General features: G+C 34.5%; 1 protein-coding gene across 1 annotated transcript; it reads right to left on the reverse strand.

Annotated features, from left to right (window-relative positions):
* Positions 1 to 5,131: 5,131 nt before the first annotated feature.
* LOC114322090 (zinc finger (CCCH-type) family protein / D111/G-patch domain-containing protein) lies at positions 5,132 to 14,407 on the reverse strand. The gene is made up of 4 exons (XM_028269353.2): positions 14,210 to 14,407; positions 8,384 to 8,695; positions 6,911 to 6,971; positions 5,132 to 6,414 (listed from the first exon to the last, which is right to left on the reverse strand). Exons 1-4 carry the CDS (start codon positions 14,333 to 14,335, stop codon positions 5,426 to 5,428), a joined length of 1,488 nt encoding a protein of 495 aa, XP_028125154.2. The 5' UTR covers positions 14,336 to 14,407; the 3' UTR covers positions 5,132 to 5,425.
* Positions 14,408 to 15,423: the final 1,016 nt, after the last annotated feature.

Below are 15,423 nucleotides of genomic sequence, written 5' to 3' on the forward strand. Positions count from 1 at the left end.
ATGCATGACAAGTAGATGCAAATCATGGAGTATGCTAAAAGAAACATGATGTTCTAAACTACCCATTATAAGCAAGTAAATAAAAGGGAGAAAAACGTGGGATTAGAAGGCATACACATTATTACAATTTGCCCTCGCACAGGAGGGTCCGAATGAATGTTCGAGTGTCCAAATAAACTAACTATTACAAATTCGAATGAATAAATTAAAGAGACAAGCTAGCTATCTACTTTATTACAACAATGCTAATAGTGAGCAATAAACTAGAAATCCAATTTAACTAACCGTACAACTAGTTATACAATTACAAGTGAACAATTGCATGAATTACAACTAGACTAAGGATAATGATAAGAATTAAGTACAACAATAATTACAATGATTAATTATCAAACAAGGATGCACAATGCTCGCATGCGCAACGTCCATAAACTGCTCTGTTTGCCCAGACTATTTTGTTTCATCTTTAGCCACTGCCCTCTGTTTTTTGCAAAACATGCTGCTAACCAAACATTGGAGCCCGACCGACCCCACATGAGGCCCAGTGGGGCCCAAATATGGCCGGTCGTGCCCTATTTTTGTGAAAAAAAACATGTTTTTGTGCTCTGAAGTGAAAACAATGCAGACAGAGTTATGTTTATCCCTTCTACTCTTCTCTGTCATAGAAAGCCTCAAGAGAAGAACGAAGTCATTTCCAAAACCATCAATAAGCAAATTTATTGCTTGATGAGTTATGATATGATTTTGGACAAAAATTAATGAGTGCAATGAATCAATACCCACCCCTCCCTCCTATCATGGAGTAAGCACAAAGAGAGAGATAGAAACGCTTCAAGGCTCATCGAAACATTATGAATTGATCTCAGACGACCCTTGACACATTCGACTCGGCATAAAGTCCAGCCGAATCCAAGCACTATGACTCATTTTCTTTATGTGGGTTGGTTTATTTTAATAATTTTTTAGACCTTTCCATTCTCTAGTCCATTTGTCTAAGATAAAAGTTAAGTCCTCTAAAGATTACGTCCACTAAATGAGAAGCATGTCAAGCGGGAAATGATTCTTAACATGAAAGAGAGATCATGCCGTTGGTGATGAACCTCCGTAGAGATTAAGCCATTAAGCATAGATCTCTAGCTCATATTTTGGACAACTATCAACTGGTTGAAACAACTCTCAAATGAAAGAAATGGATGGTAAATTGCTTATTAAAATGAGGCTCTTAACATGGAATTTAATTACAGAAAAACTAAGAATAACATGCAACAACCTATATATGAGAACTTATGATACAACAAACAAACTAATCAAAGCTTGAACCAATTAAATAACCTAGGACAACCCTAAAACAACCCCTAATAGGTGAAAACAATGGCTCAAAGTATATGAAAAGAGCCCAAAAAGCTAGACAACAAGCAAAGAAAATAAGGCTAGCAAGCAAGAACAAGGAGGGGTGGCTAACCCCTCCACCTTTGAAACCTCAAAGCATGATTTTTAGCCTCTTTTGAATGTTGAAAATCAATTTGAAAGGTCAAAGAAAAGAGTGTAGAGACAAGGGTTGAGCTATGAAGTAAGGTGTAAGAGAGGGTGTCAATCCACTTTACCCTTTGGTAGCTATTCAAACCCAAGTTTCAACACCTAAACTAGGATTAAAACAAAACAAAGACACAAGAAATGGATAGAAAATGAAAGCAAAAGCAAGAGTTACAAACTTATACCTCTCAAATGGAGTAAGCTTTGGTTGTTGATCAAGCTCAATCCTAACAAACTCTCAAGCTTGAATTGTACTCCTCAAGGTTCAACCAAGGTTCCAAGGTTAAGGTTTGAGGGAGTGTATGGAGTATGGAGATGGCTTAAGGGTGACAAGCTTGTTCAAATATGGCTTGCACAAGAAGAAGGAGCTCTCAATGTATGTATAGGCTTTTTTTAAATTGCTCAACCCTAAAAAATAGATGTATAACCTATTTTTTATAGAATTTGAGCAAAACAAGTCAGAAATATCTCCAAAATGGACAGCTGGCGGGTTCCCGCCCAGAACAATGTCTATCACCATCGAGGCACGGCCGACCCTCAATGAGGCCCAACCGGGGCCACAAGTGTTTCCTTGTTTCTCCGTTTTAAGCTTAGTGTAGGGCAGCACAAGGTTCAAAAATAAAATTTAGGGGTTCAGTCAATGTAGATATGAAAGACTTGAGATTGTTTTGAGCGCTCGACCTTGGTTGAGAAAGCGAATCATGCACAATACCATTTTCATCATCGAATGTACAGGACAAAGCGCACAAGTCTTGCGGGCTGGGGTGTCTACAATTAGGAAATGTTTTTGATGAACCGTCTTCGAGGTACAAGGTTATTTCGCGTAATCAATATAGGCTTATAACTTCAAGTTCAGCAGCCTTCTTCCCAGTCCTCTGCTGCGAAGAGTTGCACTTTGGCATCAACAAGATGGGAAAGAAAAGTGCAAGGCTAGCTTCTCTTCTTACTCTATTAAGGTAAGGAACCTCCCGCTAAAGTAGTCACTACCGGATCTCCCTACTATTGATGAGTTCCAATTCCAAGATCCGCTCTCTTATCGTCTCTGAAAACATGCTACTGCTTGACTACGGCTTCCTTTATTGGTCCATGACTTTCCCCTCCACAAAACTTGGGTGCCTTTTTGGGGCCCATCCCAAGTGTGCCAACTTAGAGTTTATATGCTCATATAAATTCTTGTTTCAATGTGGGACAACCCATTAATGAGTAAACCCACTTTGTCTCTTTAACTTCCATTTTCACGAACTCAAAAATGACATTAACTTTCCATTCACTCGGAAATGTTTTTGACGAACCATCTTCGAGGCGTGATTCACTACGCGACAAGGAATACGTCACCACTCAGGCCCACCTCAAAAGGCACATGGGTTCTGCTTCAATTTGGGCTCAAAGTGGCCCAAACATAAGCTTAAAAAACTCAAATGTCCGACAATCCCCCACATGAATGGAGTTGACGGAAACGGATATGCAACAATATGCAAAACATGCGATGTAGTATATTAAGGAGATACCATGCTTCAGGATAGATAGCTTTTGGTTTTGAACCTCCCCTAGTGAGAACCTATCGAACTTACAAGTTGTCTAGTGGACGCGATGCCTTGAACTGTTCAGCCGTTGATGTAAGTTAAGACAATAGATTACACACAGAGTACCACCAAACACAGTCTGGTTCTACGGTTGTGTTCATTTTGGCCATGAACAATACTTGGTTTAGTAGGTGCTCTAGAGAATTCAGCCTTGTTAATTCTCATAGAACTGGCCCGGTTCATAGTTACATAGGTGATTCTCATTGATAGTGTCTTGCCATACTCCACTTAGATAACTAAGATATAAGAATCATTAAAAGCAAAGTTAATCCTAACAATGTTGTAGGCATCACTTTTTTTTATCATAGAAATGGGTACGAGAGTAAACCTCTCTAGTGATGAATCTCCATAATTCGATTGTCACATTGAACCTAGTTCTTGGATCTCCAATCTTTTAGGTTAGGTTGCCATTATGGAGATTCTTAGTTAATAGGTTTTAATCTCATTCTCCTTGATAAATTAAACACTTGCTCTCTAGCTAGCCCTTTTGTTAAAGGATCCGCAATATTATCTCTAGACCTTATAAAGTCAATGGTAATTATACCATTTGAGAATAACTGCCTAACGGTATTATGTTGTCGACGAATGTATTAAGACTTGCCGTTATACATATGATTTTGTGCCCCTCTTATTGCTGCTCACTGTCACAATGCACGCACATAGCTGGCACGAGATTTGGCCACATCGAAATATCTTCTAGGAAATTTCAAAGCCACTTTGCTTCTTTTCCTGTTTTATCCAAATCGATAAACTCTAATTCCATTGTGCACCTCGTGATGTAAGTTTGCTTAGAGGATTTCTAAGAGATTGTTGCACCTCCCAGGGTAAATACATATCCACTCGTGAATTTTGAGTTATTCGTATATGATATTCAATTCGCATCGCCATACTCTTCAAGTACTGCTAGATATCTCGTATAATTCAATTCATAATTTTGGATATGTCATAAATATTGAAGTACTCTAATTATAGATTCAATGATTTTTATTTATTTATTATATGCTACCTACCTATATTACTAGTGATTTCATGAACCTGATGGGTTTGTATGGTTGCCAAATGTCGAACAACTTGGGTTTATACGGTGTCATATTATCGAACAAAATGAATTTGTTTAGCCTTGTGTGGCCAAAAGTTTAAAGATTCACTTTTTTGTTTTTTTGTGTTAAATTCCATGTTACCTATCTATATGAGTGGTGGTTTTGTGAACATGATGGGTTTGTACGGTTGTCCAATGTCAAATGTTGAACAAACTCATGTTGTCCAGTGTCGTACTAACAAACAAAATGAAGTTTGTCCGATCTTGTGCAGGTTTATAAATTATTATTATTATTATTATTATTTTTTTCTCTTTTTCTTTTTAAGTTCAAGTTTCATGTTACCTATATTAGTAGTGATTTTGTGAATATAATGAGTTTGTACGGTTGTTGCATGTTGAACAAACTTGAGTTGTCCGGAGTCAATACTATCCAAAAAAATTATGTTGTCTGGCCTTGTGTGGTTGAACATTTACAGATTCACTTCTCTTTAATTTTCTTTTCCATATTTTTTTTAAAAAAAAATTCATGTTACATATCCATCTCAACACTAGTGATGTGATTTCAATTTTTTACATAGGAATGGCTAGCGATCCCATATGTGTTCAACCAACGGCATCCAATAAAGGACGCGGCAGGCAAACAGTATCTGAGATGGATGCAAATATGCTATGGAGGTGGATATCCTTGTGGTGGAGGATGACATTGTCGAGGATGATGGTGGTGTGAAGGATAACCATGTTGAGGATGATGGTGTGGAAGATGATTGACACGAGACTAGTTCCAAGTGCCGCTGAGGAACTTACAGAAAGGGTTTTGGACAGAGAAAGGGTTTGGGACAGCTAAAGACCTAGGAGTTAGCTTAGAAAATTAAATACTTCCTTAACAATAGTGTAATTCTTGAGTTCAAGTCTCACCGTTATGATGAAACTTTCTTTCCCTTATATTGTTAAAAAAAAAAAAAAAAAAAAAACCCACTAGAACTAGGCAGTTCCTGAACATACCAAAAACTTTTTACAAATTTAAGACATTTGCGTTGCCAAATTGGCATCATAACATAATTTAGGACCCAACAATATGGAGATGAGAACCAAGTCCTCTATTCATCCAGAGAGAACTAATGATACCTAAAGGGTAACCTAATTTAAATATAAAAAACAAAAAACAAAAAACAAAAAAAAACAAAGTTTGGAAGCAACCCAAGAGAAAAAAAAAAAAAAAAAATCACATTTAGAAAACATACCACCATATCCGTATACAATGTCAAGTGATTTAAAATTTAAGCCATCTTTTCTCCCTTTCTTTGCTGGCAACGGCATTCGACGCAGATGTGTGAGCTGCCTCAGCTTCTGCCAAAGCTTTGCGCGTCTCATTCAGCTTCCTCATAGCAGCCTCATAAACTACCTTCTCTTTCTTGTTTCGACTCACCATTTCTTCAAGCTTCTCAACTCGCATCCTCAGCTCCCTCACCTCATCGTCATAAGCAAGTAGGGCCCGCCTGTCTTCTCTCTTCCCTTCCCCAAACTGTTTATTCGTCTGTTTCTCTGATCTTCCATTCATAGCTTCACCGTGCATAGCAAGCTGGGTATTGATAAGACTAAAGACATCTGGTTCTGCTTCCTCTTCCTCTTTGGCAGCTTTAGCCGCTGCTGCAAACTTCTTATCACGCTTTCTCTTCCCACCTCTGCTTCGTTTCTTCCCCCGATTTTCCTTATTCTCTTCATTTTCCTGGGAATCAATGGCATGATCAAGTGATTGCTTTGGCGGAAGAGCTTTTACAGAAATGGGGTCCACCATTCCCTGCCCAGATACACCTAAACCCATTCCTTCACAGTAACCCATATTAGCCATCATCTTCGAAGCTATACCCCGGGTGTGATTCTCCCATTTTGCAAAAATGGCAGTTTCTGTCTGGATGCCTTTCTGAAGGGCAGTGCTTTCAAGGAATCCTAAACCCTGAGAATTGTCTTCTTCATTGTCACTGGAATCAGATTGTTCTGAACTTGTGTCATTTTCTTCGTCATCACTCATTTGTGCATATTCAGACAAAGATATAGCATCACCCCCAAGCTTTGCAGAGATTCCAGTGCCTCTAAAAACTACTTTCCCCGTTTTGAGTTCATCGTCCCATAATTCAAGTTCAGCTTCCCTCCAAATGCCAGTTTTATTGTCGGGCACTGCCCAAATAGTGGACCCCACCAGTGACCGCTCCCATACTGTGGGGATATACTTCTTCAGGGAAGATAACGGGACATTAACACCTGGTACAAACAACCCAATGTCTGTCATTTCAGTTCTGAGATGCTGAATGCACCATAAGAGAAAACAAGACAAACACTCTGTTAAAATTTAACAGAAGCTAGCTTAATATTCAGAATAGACCTATCAAAGGCAGGAACTAATTCAGGAACTGAAATGAACCAAAAAAAAGAACTGAGAAATATTTTCGAACTTAATAACAGAACAATTGGAGCTGCATTGACTCAACCAAGTAGATTAGAAAGTGACTTGGAATTCCTATTTTCTCTCATATTGGGAGCAGAAAAAGATTGTTAGCGTAAACAATTTCCTTCAACAGTCCAAATAAAAGGGAAGCAATTCTCTTTATTATTTTTGCTTTCCAGATTATTGGTGGACAGTATGCTTAACGCATCAGTTTTAGCAATAACAAAAGAGAGGACAAAAAACATTTGAGCAGTGGAGGGTTTTAGAAACCAACGTCTATCTTCTCTATTAACAGATATTGTTGTAACATACCATGTGATAAGCGGCAGCTATTACCAAATCGACACCGCTGCTGTAGAAAGAACTTGCATATCTGCACTTGGGTGGTCTAGTATTAGTAAGTTGATACAACTAAAACCAGTTCATATGTTACCATGTTAATCTGATGAATTAATATTTCAGTGATGCCAAAACTCATGCAAGGCCTGCCTGGGAAAGCAAAGTGCTATTTTCTTAGAGAGAGAGAGAGAGAGAGAGAAGAAAGGGGGGGGGGGGGGGGAGGAGAGAATGAGTGCTATACAAATTTTCCTTGTTTCTTTGACCAGAAACAGCACTTAAGTCACTGGTTAGATAGCTATAAGAAATATATATATATATATATATATAATAAAGAATAACCAAGATTTGTAAATCAATTAAGAGATTTCCGTCATTAGGGTGTTAACATTATATATAAACATAGGGTCAGAATTATGGGTGCAATGAATCTGTCAGAGCAACATATTCTGAAGGGTCCAATGGATGACAATGATATGAAGTAAAATGCTATGCAAGTCTAGTAGTCAACCAAACATGGTCATCGACCAGCTAATACATTGGCCCACCCACCTAATCACGTGGAAACAAAGACAAAGTATCATAAGGAAGTGAAAGCATTTAACAATGACCAATCAGGTAACTAATTTCACCTGTACGATATCACTTGCAGAATACACTGCTTAACCCAGTATGTGAACACTCAACACCATCATACCCCAAGGTGTAACAGCCTAGCATCTATAAACGCAATGTTGTCAAATCGTGAATTGTTTTGCTAAAATGATGGATCGTGAATCACAACGAATTGTGAATCATAAGATACACTTTATTTGATACTAAAGATGTCTATGTAAACCCATTTGTGATTTTCTTTTGGCTGGTGACACTACGTAGGACAGGGTCACCATTGCACTCATATTTGTTCATGCATGACAGAATACAACGTTTATGCAACTTAGTATTAAAGTTGGAAACTGTATAACACATTCCTAAATACATTCGCCTTATCTGAAAGTCATCTCACAAAGTCCAAGAACAGAACAATGAAATGTTTTGGAGTGTAGTGCAAAAAAAACTAATTAAACGCATTACTGTATATGCTAGACATATATATATATAGAGAGAGAGAGATCTGTTAACTCGAATATTTAAAACCTCATCTGAAAATTAGCATTTCATTAAGGTCAATAACTTTTGTTCTACTCAAACTCATAGGATATCATCTTAATGCATCAAAGAGTAAACCAATGTTCGCTATCGTCTACCAGAAATTATGATACACTGGGAATGCAATAAGATCTTAATAGCAGATTTTTCTCTACTTAACAGAATCTGCTCAATCAAAGATTGGCATCCAGAATATATATAATTCAATAAATAAACAAGTTAAACTAGAAGGGTCAATTTAAAAGCAGATGTTATAACAACAATAAAGGAAAAATAAACAAGACAGAAGATTAGACTCACCAACATGTTTTCAGATGTTGGTGTGAGGAAAGAAATCTTCGCTGAATTAGAACCTTCCAACCCAACAATCAGACCATTATACCAACGTCCATCAGTGTGGCGGAATCTACACTTAGATCCAACAGAATAACTTAGATCCGCCAGTGGTTCTGCTTCAACTTGTGTTGGATCAAGGGGCTCCACTTTGACATCATCAGCGACATACTTGGAACTATCTAGAACCGAATCCACCTCTCGCAGCAACCTTGCACGTTTCAACTGAAGGAGCCATTGCTCTGCATCTTTGATAGCCTGAACAAGCTCCTCATAAACCTGAAACAACAAAACATTTAACATTAGCAACTCCAAGGAACCACTTATATGTCAAAAGAAATCCCTCCACGTGATTCTGTACAATCTTGTGGTAATTAGTATAATGATTTACTAATAAATTAACAAATAAAACAATCTTGAAAAAACACTAGCTTTTTCTACATTAAGTACAATTATATCAAACAAGATCAGCAGCAGCATCAAAGATAATAGTGTAGTTTCATTTTCCACCTTACTTCAGAATATGACATGCCGTTATCTATAAATTAAGCAGGCATGGAGATAGAAAATTAAGTATTCTATGAACTGAAAAAAGACATATTTTCCTTAGGCCATTTTACATACGTAAAATCAAGTATGACATGTTATTTGAAACTGTAATAAATGAAAAAATAGTCCGCTCTACCTCATCCAAAAAAAAAAAAAAAAAGCAGCAGCACTCTAGCCAGAGATTCAATGGCACTATAGCAGCAATCTTATATCTTCATTTCTAAAGCACTGTCTCTGCCCTTATTTCACATGCTTCCCCAAGGAAAGCTAGAGCAGACAAGGAATAGCACAGCAGATTAACAGAAAAGAGAGTATATAGGGATGTTCTGATCAATCACATGTCACATTAAGTATAAACAAGTACACAAACCAACAAACAAACAAACACACATAATGAGAGAGAGAGAGAGAGAGAGAGAAAGTATGCAAGGCACATTCCTCCGATTAGATAACCACTTTATATAGGAAAATATTATTTACCATTAACTTTCTTTTCATCATTAAAACAAAGAGTTGTTAGGGCTTGTTGGTTATCATTTTCTATTTTCTATTTCCAGTTTTTGGAAATACATAAAATTTGTTTGGCAAACTGTTTTTTAAACTCAAAAAAAATTGTTTTCAAATTCTTGAATAATGTTTCTGCACAAAATGAAGATGATATTAAAAAAGAATGGATGCTTTCAAACTTTTCAATGTTTTTGTTTCCAAAAACATGTAGAACAAAAATGAACTAAACGAAAACACAACCAAACAAGCCTTGAATTTTTTTATTTTTTTTATTTTTTGAAAGCCAACAAGAAGTTTTATTAAAGAAGAAAGAGAGGAGGACAAGAAGTCCTCATACAATGAACAAGAACCCAATCAAAATAAAAACATCTATCAAAAAAAGAAAGAGAGAGAAAGCAAGAAAAACCAAACACTAGGGGTTGCAAATAGCAAACCAATCCCTTGAATTTTACAGTAGAAATGTCCCATTGCTCATTAATTTAAGATACAATCCGCAAAGCAAGGTTTCACCACCAAAAAATAAATAAAAGTTCCCATTAGTTATTTACCAACTATAAATTAAAAGTTCCCATTAGCTATTTACCAACTATAAATTCCAAGGTTACTGCCAGCTAATAGCTCTAGTGGCATTCCCTATTCCCAGTTTGAAAAGATGCACAATTCTCGTAAGTCCGCTTGTAGGTACAGTGTGAAGGGGAGGTTAGCCTATGAGCTAGGCTACGGAAAAAACCAATCAGCAAAATAATTGACAGAAAGGTTTAATTGGAATCAACCACTAACAATAGCACATCCACACTGATGTCACTACCCAAAGCAGCTTCTAAAAATCATACTTGCAGTTACAACTAACACCATGAAAATGCTTACCTAAGCTTGTTACTTTACTTCTTCGTAACCCATTCACAGATGATACAATGTCAACTATATTCCTTAAATGATTAATAAAGGAAACTATAATTTAATAACTTTTAACCAATGAAATACATAACGATATGATATCATACGAATATGTCAATTGGACAAATTCTAAAAAAAGTAAGATCAGATATATTAAAACAGGGCAATATGTGTGTGTGAGTGGATATCATGTATGCAGCAAGTAATATTAAAATTATATGCGTGAACAAGAACTTGACCAAATTTGACATCAATTCTTCTCCCAAGGTGTATACGAAATTATTTTCGCATTTATCCTACCTACCAATTGTAGTATATGCAAATGTCACATCTCAATTCCAAGATAGGTTAGATACATGATCTAGAGCATCGAAAAGTATCTGACCGTCCTTCAAAATTGAAGAAAATAATTTCAAATTATCAAAATAAAACATTTAGAAAGTATAAAACACGTCTCTACAAGTACTCGCAGATTGCCAAATCCTTCCTAGGAGTATACATATTTTGATCACCTTTTTTTATGCACACGAGTGTTTAATTTTAAACAAGTCCCAACACTTCTCAACTAAAACCTGAATCTTGAATATTGAAATGTTGCATTCCTAGAATAGCAGTGAAGTATAATTACTAAAATGATTCAGAAAATCATAACAAAAAATCAAATGCTATACTTACTACTTCAGAGCTGAGTGGTGAATAGCTTCGGTGTTGTATAGTTCTCAACGAAGAACTATTGAGGGTTTGAATCATTCTTCTTTTTGCCAATTGGAGTCGTTTCTTTATTGGTTTCTCCAAGCATAATTTTTAATGATGTGTAAAAATTTAGAATATTTAAGATTCATAAAAATAAATTGTTCTTCAAATTAACAATATAAAAAAATACATTCTGACTTTATATGCCCAGAAATATATAAATACATGTGTAAAACCATGCCATTTTTATCCTCTTTTAAAAAAAATTTAGTTGCACCATGTCACATCTATCCCATGCCATGTTTCCATAGCTTGGGCATCAAACTAAGTTATTATACCTCAAGGATCCTAAGCTAAATTACTATAGCTCAAGGATCCTAAACTGACTAAGGAGAGTGGCACTTCTGCTAGGTTCTCATCCTTCATCTGTTCTTAAAAAAAAACCCAAAAATTGTTATAAAATAATATCCTATATAAAAATCATAATTAATTAAAAAATCACTATCGCACTTGATGCATACAATGCTCAATTACAGTTTGCAAGAAAAGATACAACCTTGAATAAATTTAAAGAACAATTCTTCCCAATGCATACAATGTTCAATTACAATTTGCAAGAAAAGGTACAACCTTGAATAAATTTAAAGAACAATTCTTCCCAACAGAATAGTCAATACTTACTGAGCTCAAAAGACGCTAAATGAGTCAGGGCATTAAAAAAACTCAAAAGCCAAAAAGTATTAGCTAGATAGAAGATTTGCTTTACTTAATTAATTTTGGGAGAGGGTGGGGGTGATAGCTAAGCACACAATGCAAATAGAGTACATATGCAACAAACCAAAACCAAACCAAAACCAAGCCTCAAGTCCCATCAAATGGGCCGGCTACATGCGCAATAATCCAACTAATTTATGATTGGTCTCTTATCCCCCCCAAAAAAAATTATGGTTGCTCTCTTGAAATTTGAGACATACAAAAAAATGAGTGATAAAAAAACAGATAAAGACCAAACTTATCCCACCACCATGTAGTGAAAAAACCAGAATAACTCATAACACATAAGGAAGCCAAAAAGAAAAAGAGAGTATGTAAGTCTATACTAAATTATTGTACCTCTTAATCTATGTTACATGGAGTTTCCAAAACAACTCAAATAGCCATGTTAGACGCCCGACGCCCGACGCCCGACTCCCGACACTTAGACAAGAGTGTGGATATGTGTAAGGATGAAACATGTCTAGATTATATAGGTTTGTCGTCAAAAATCAATAGTTACCCATGTGAAGAAAATCATTTGGAGTGAACATTTGAAAAATAAAAGTCTAGTAAAATGACTTCCATGAACTTGGATCTTCAACCCAATCCTCGTTTTCAAGTTGTAATCTTCATACTCCAACTCTATGTGTATTTCTTTCTCTCTACCTTTCTAATTCTTCTTATTTGTTTCAGTTATTCCCCGCCTCTTTTTATTCTTCTTTTGTTTCGATTTCATTTTTTCTTGTTTCAGTTCTCTCTTCAACTCAATATTTATTTTTGGTTTCCTCTTCATCTTCTACATACTTCTATCAAAATTTCTTCTTTTGCTTCCATTCGTCCTCTTTTTCTTCTTCTTCTTTAGTCTTTAAAGAATTGAAGTTATTTGTAAGAATTGAACCAAGGAGAATGTGATGGCGTTACTTTCTTAACTCTGCTTCAAATCTTAAGAATAGTCATAGTCTTCCAATATTTTAGAAATTTGCAAACTTATAAATAAATTTTGGGGGGACATACGTGTAGGTCTTATTAAGTTGACTTATTGTTTAATAGGTCCTATGATAATTAATGACATTTTACATCATACACTATTAAAAAACGACACTAATTGTTAATTTTCAGCGACAATTTAAAAATTATCACAAAAAATGTCAATAATTATAAGTTTTAGCGACAGTTTAAAAAAAATCATCAAAAAAAAAGTTACTAATTTTTAACTTCCAACGACAAATTGAAAAATTCGTCATAAAAAAAAGTCACTAATTGTAAGTTTTAATGACAATTTATGAAAATCGTGACAAAAAAAAGTCACTAATTATCAATTTTTAGCAACATATGTAAAAAATTGTTTCAAAAAATTATTTTTAGTAACGACTGTTCTAGGACTTATTTTCAATGGGGTTTGATGGGAATTAAATCCAACTATTAGGACCTACTGATAATTTACCCATAAATTTTTATCCCGACAACTTCACAAAGTAAGAAAACTGCACGTAAAATTTCAATTGTAAAACTATGGGTGAGAATAATATCCTTAAACATACCCAATTTTAGAAGTCGTCAAAAATTTCTAAGTTGTGCCAAGTGTTAGTGAAAACATGATATAGGATAATTTTATAGCAAATTGTCTGGTCACATATCTTGTTGATCATATTTTGAAATTATATACATTAAACAGTTATATCTAATGATACACTTTTATGACATTTTATTACAGATATTGCGTAAATTGAAATTGAAATTGAAATTGCATTTCACACATTCGTTACAAATTTTTTGGTTATATATATGTTCATTACCTCAACGTTAAAATCCTGCATCCGTCCTGGATATGTGTCCGATACTTTTCATCAGACACTTCTATATATTTATATTTAACACTACCTTTATAGTTGCATAATTATTATAAAATGAGCAATATATCTTTTTGACAAGGTATAATACCATTTTATCTCACATAATATATAATAGATTAAAAATATGACCATTTTTTGCCAAGTTTGCATACCCTTAAATATGAGGTTTGATGGTTCCAGCATTTATATATATACCCTAACCAAGTCCATGTAACATAGATCTTAATCACTACATACATCCATATAAAGTTATTGAGTATGCAAATTATGTCCATTCAGGTAATTTAAGATGGAAAATAATTTCACAATTTAGCTTCACTTTAGAGCTCAATTTCATATGGTTAATTTGCATAAAATAAAGGAGAGTCTGAAATTATCGTCAATTGCACACAGTATGTTATCATTCATATAATTAAAATGACGATAAGAACATTATTGTCGACGTATAAAGATACTGAAAGAAACTTGCAAAGGTCAAAACTTGAGAGAGGGAGAGGGATTGAAAACCCTAGTTGGTGAAAAAAGAGACGGGACTAACAGGGAGGAGATCGGGGTTGGTAGGATCAGATGAGAGGGCATCTTTGAGAGCCGCGAGCGAGTCTCTTTGATCTTGCAGTTGAAGCTCCACTTGTTCTTCCATAACTCTCTCTTCCTCGTCCGCCATTAGAGAGAGAGAGAGTGAGAGAGAGAGAGAGAGTCTCACCCTCTGTACGTTTCTCCTAAAACTTAAAAAAAAAAAATAGCAATGGACTACAAATCAATTATCAAAATTTTCACCAAACGTCTATATGAGTAGGACCCATACAAAAGAGTCTCACATATATTCGAGGGTTTTGGTAGAAAATTTGATAATTTATTTAGGGTCTTAGTATAATTCAAAAAAAAATTAGGTATATTACATCGACACTTCAGAGGTTTGGTATAATTATATTTTATATCTTGATATTTTGAAAATTATATTTTTATCTTTATGGTTAATAGTCTAATTTCATAAATCTTTATTTATATAAAATGCAACAAGTCTTACTAGAAAAATAGAAAAAATTACATTAAAAAAAAAGAGTAAAGCAAAAGAAAAAAATATATATATAAGAAGCAAAGTAGAGCAAAAAAAGAAAGTATATGATTTCAATATTTTTATTCCGTCTAAATAATTATAATGACAGAGAATTAGTGAATTTTTGAAACATTAGAGGGTGATATCTATTAAATCCAAATCTCAGGATTGTACGTGTAATTTATCGCAAAAAAAATTATCAATTTGAATATTAATTTTTATTTGTTTTTAATTTAGATTATTTATTTACTTTCATTTATTGAAACGGACAAAAAAAATAATATTTTAGGTTGAGTTTCGGAAATTGCTAAAATAAATTTGTTACAAATTGTGATATCATATTTCTATTTTTTTAATATATTTTTTCATAAAAAATAAAAAAATAAAAAAAAACATTTTGTTTGGTTTGTTTTTCAGAAAAAAATTTTGAAAAAAATTCTCTACAAATAAATTTTCAAGAGTAATCAAACCAAACAAATTTTTCTAAAAAAAATCTCAAAAATTTGTTTGGTTACCTACTTGCCAAAATCACTCTCTCTCATACATATCAAATCAATCATTTTTTTTAAAACTCTCTTCCCAAAACAATTTTCCAAAATCATTTCTAAAAAAAAAACAAACCAAACAAGTTTTTATACTTTTTATCTCAAAAACTACTCTACAAAAACAAACCAAACAAGGCTTAAGATTTTGTT

Source organism: Camellia sinensis, chromosome 10 (genome assembly GCF_055761805.1).
Source record: "Camellia sinensis isolate YWXY chromosome 10, ASM5576180v1, whole genome shotgun sequence".
In the NCBI taxonomy this organism is placed as follows: Eukaryota; Viridiplantae; Streptophyta; class Magnoliopsida; order Ericales; family Theaceae; genus Camellia; species Camellia sinensis.

What these genes read in the sequence shown, in the direction of transcription:
- LOC114322090 (XM_028269353.2), bottom strand. Translation starts at nt 14,335, where the DNA reads ATGGCGGACGAGGAAGAGAGAGTTATGGAAGAACAAGTGGAGCTTCAA. An exon ending in CCAACCCCGATCTCCTCCCT is followed by an intron (nt 8,696 to 14,209) that starts GTTAGTCCCGTC and finishes TTGTTGTTTCAG; the next exon opens with GTTTATGAGGAGCTTGTTCA. An exon ending in TAGCTGCCGCTTATCACATG is followed by an intron (nt 6,415 to 6,910) that starts GTATGTTACAAC and finishes TGTTTGTACCAG; the next exon opens with GTGTTAATGTCCCGTTATCT.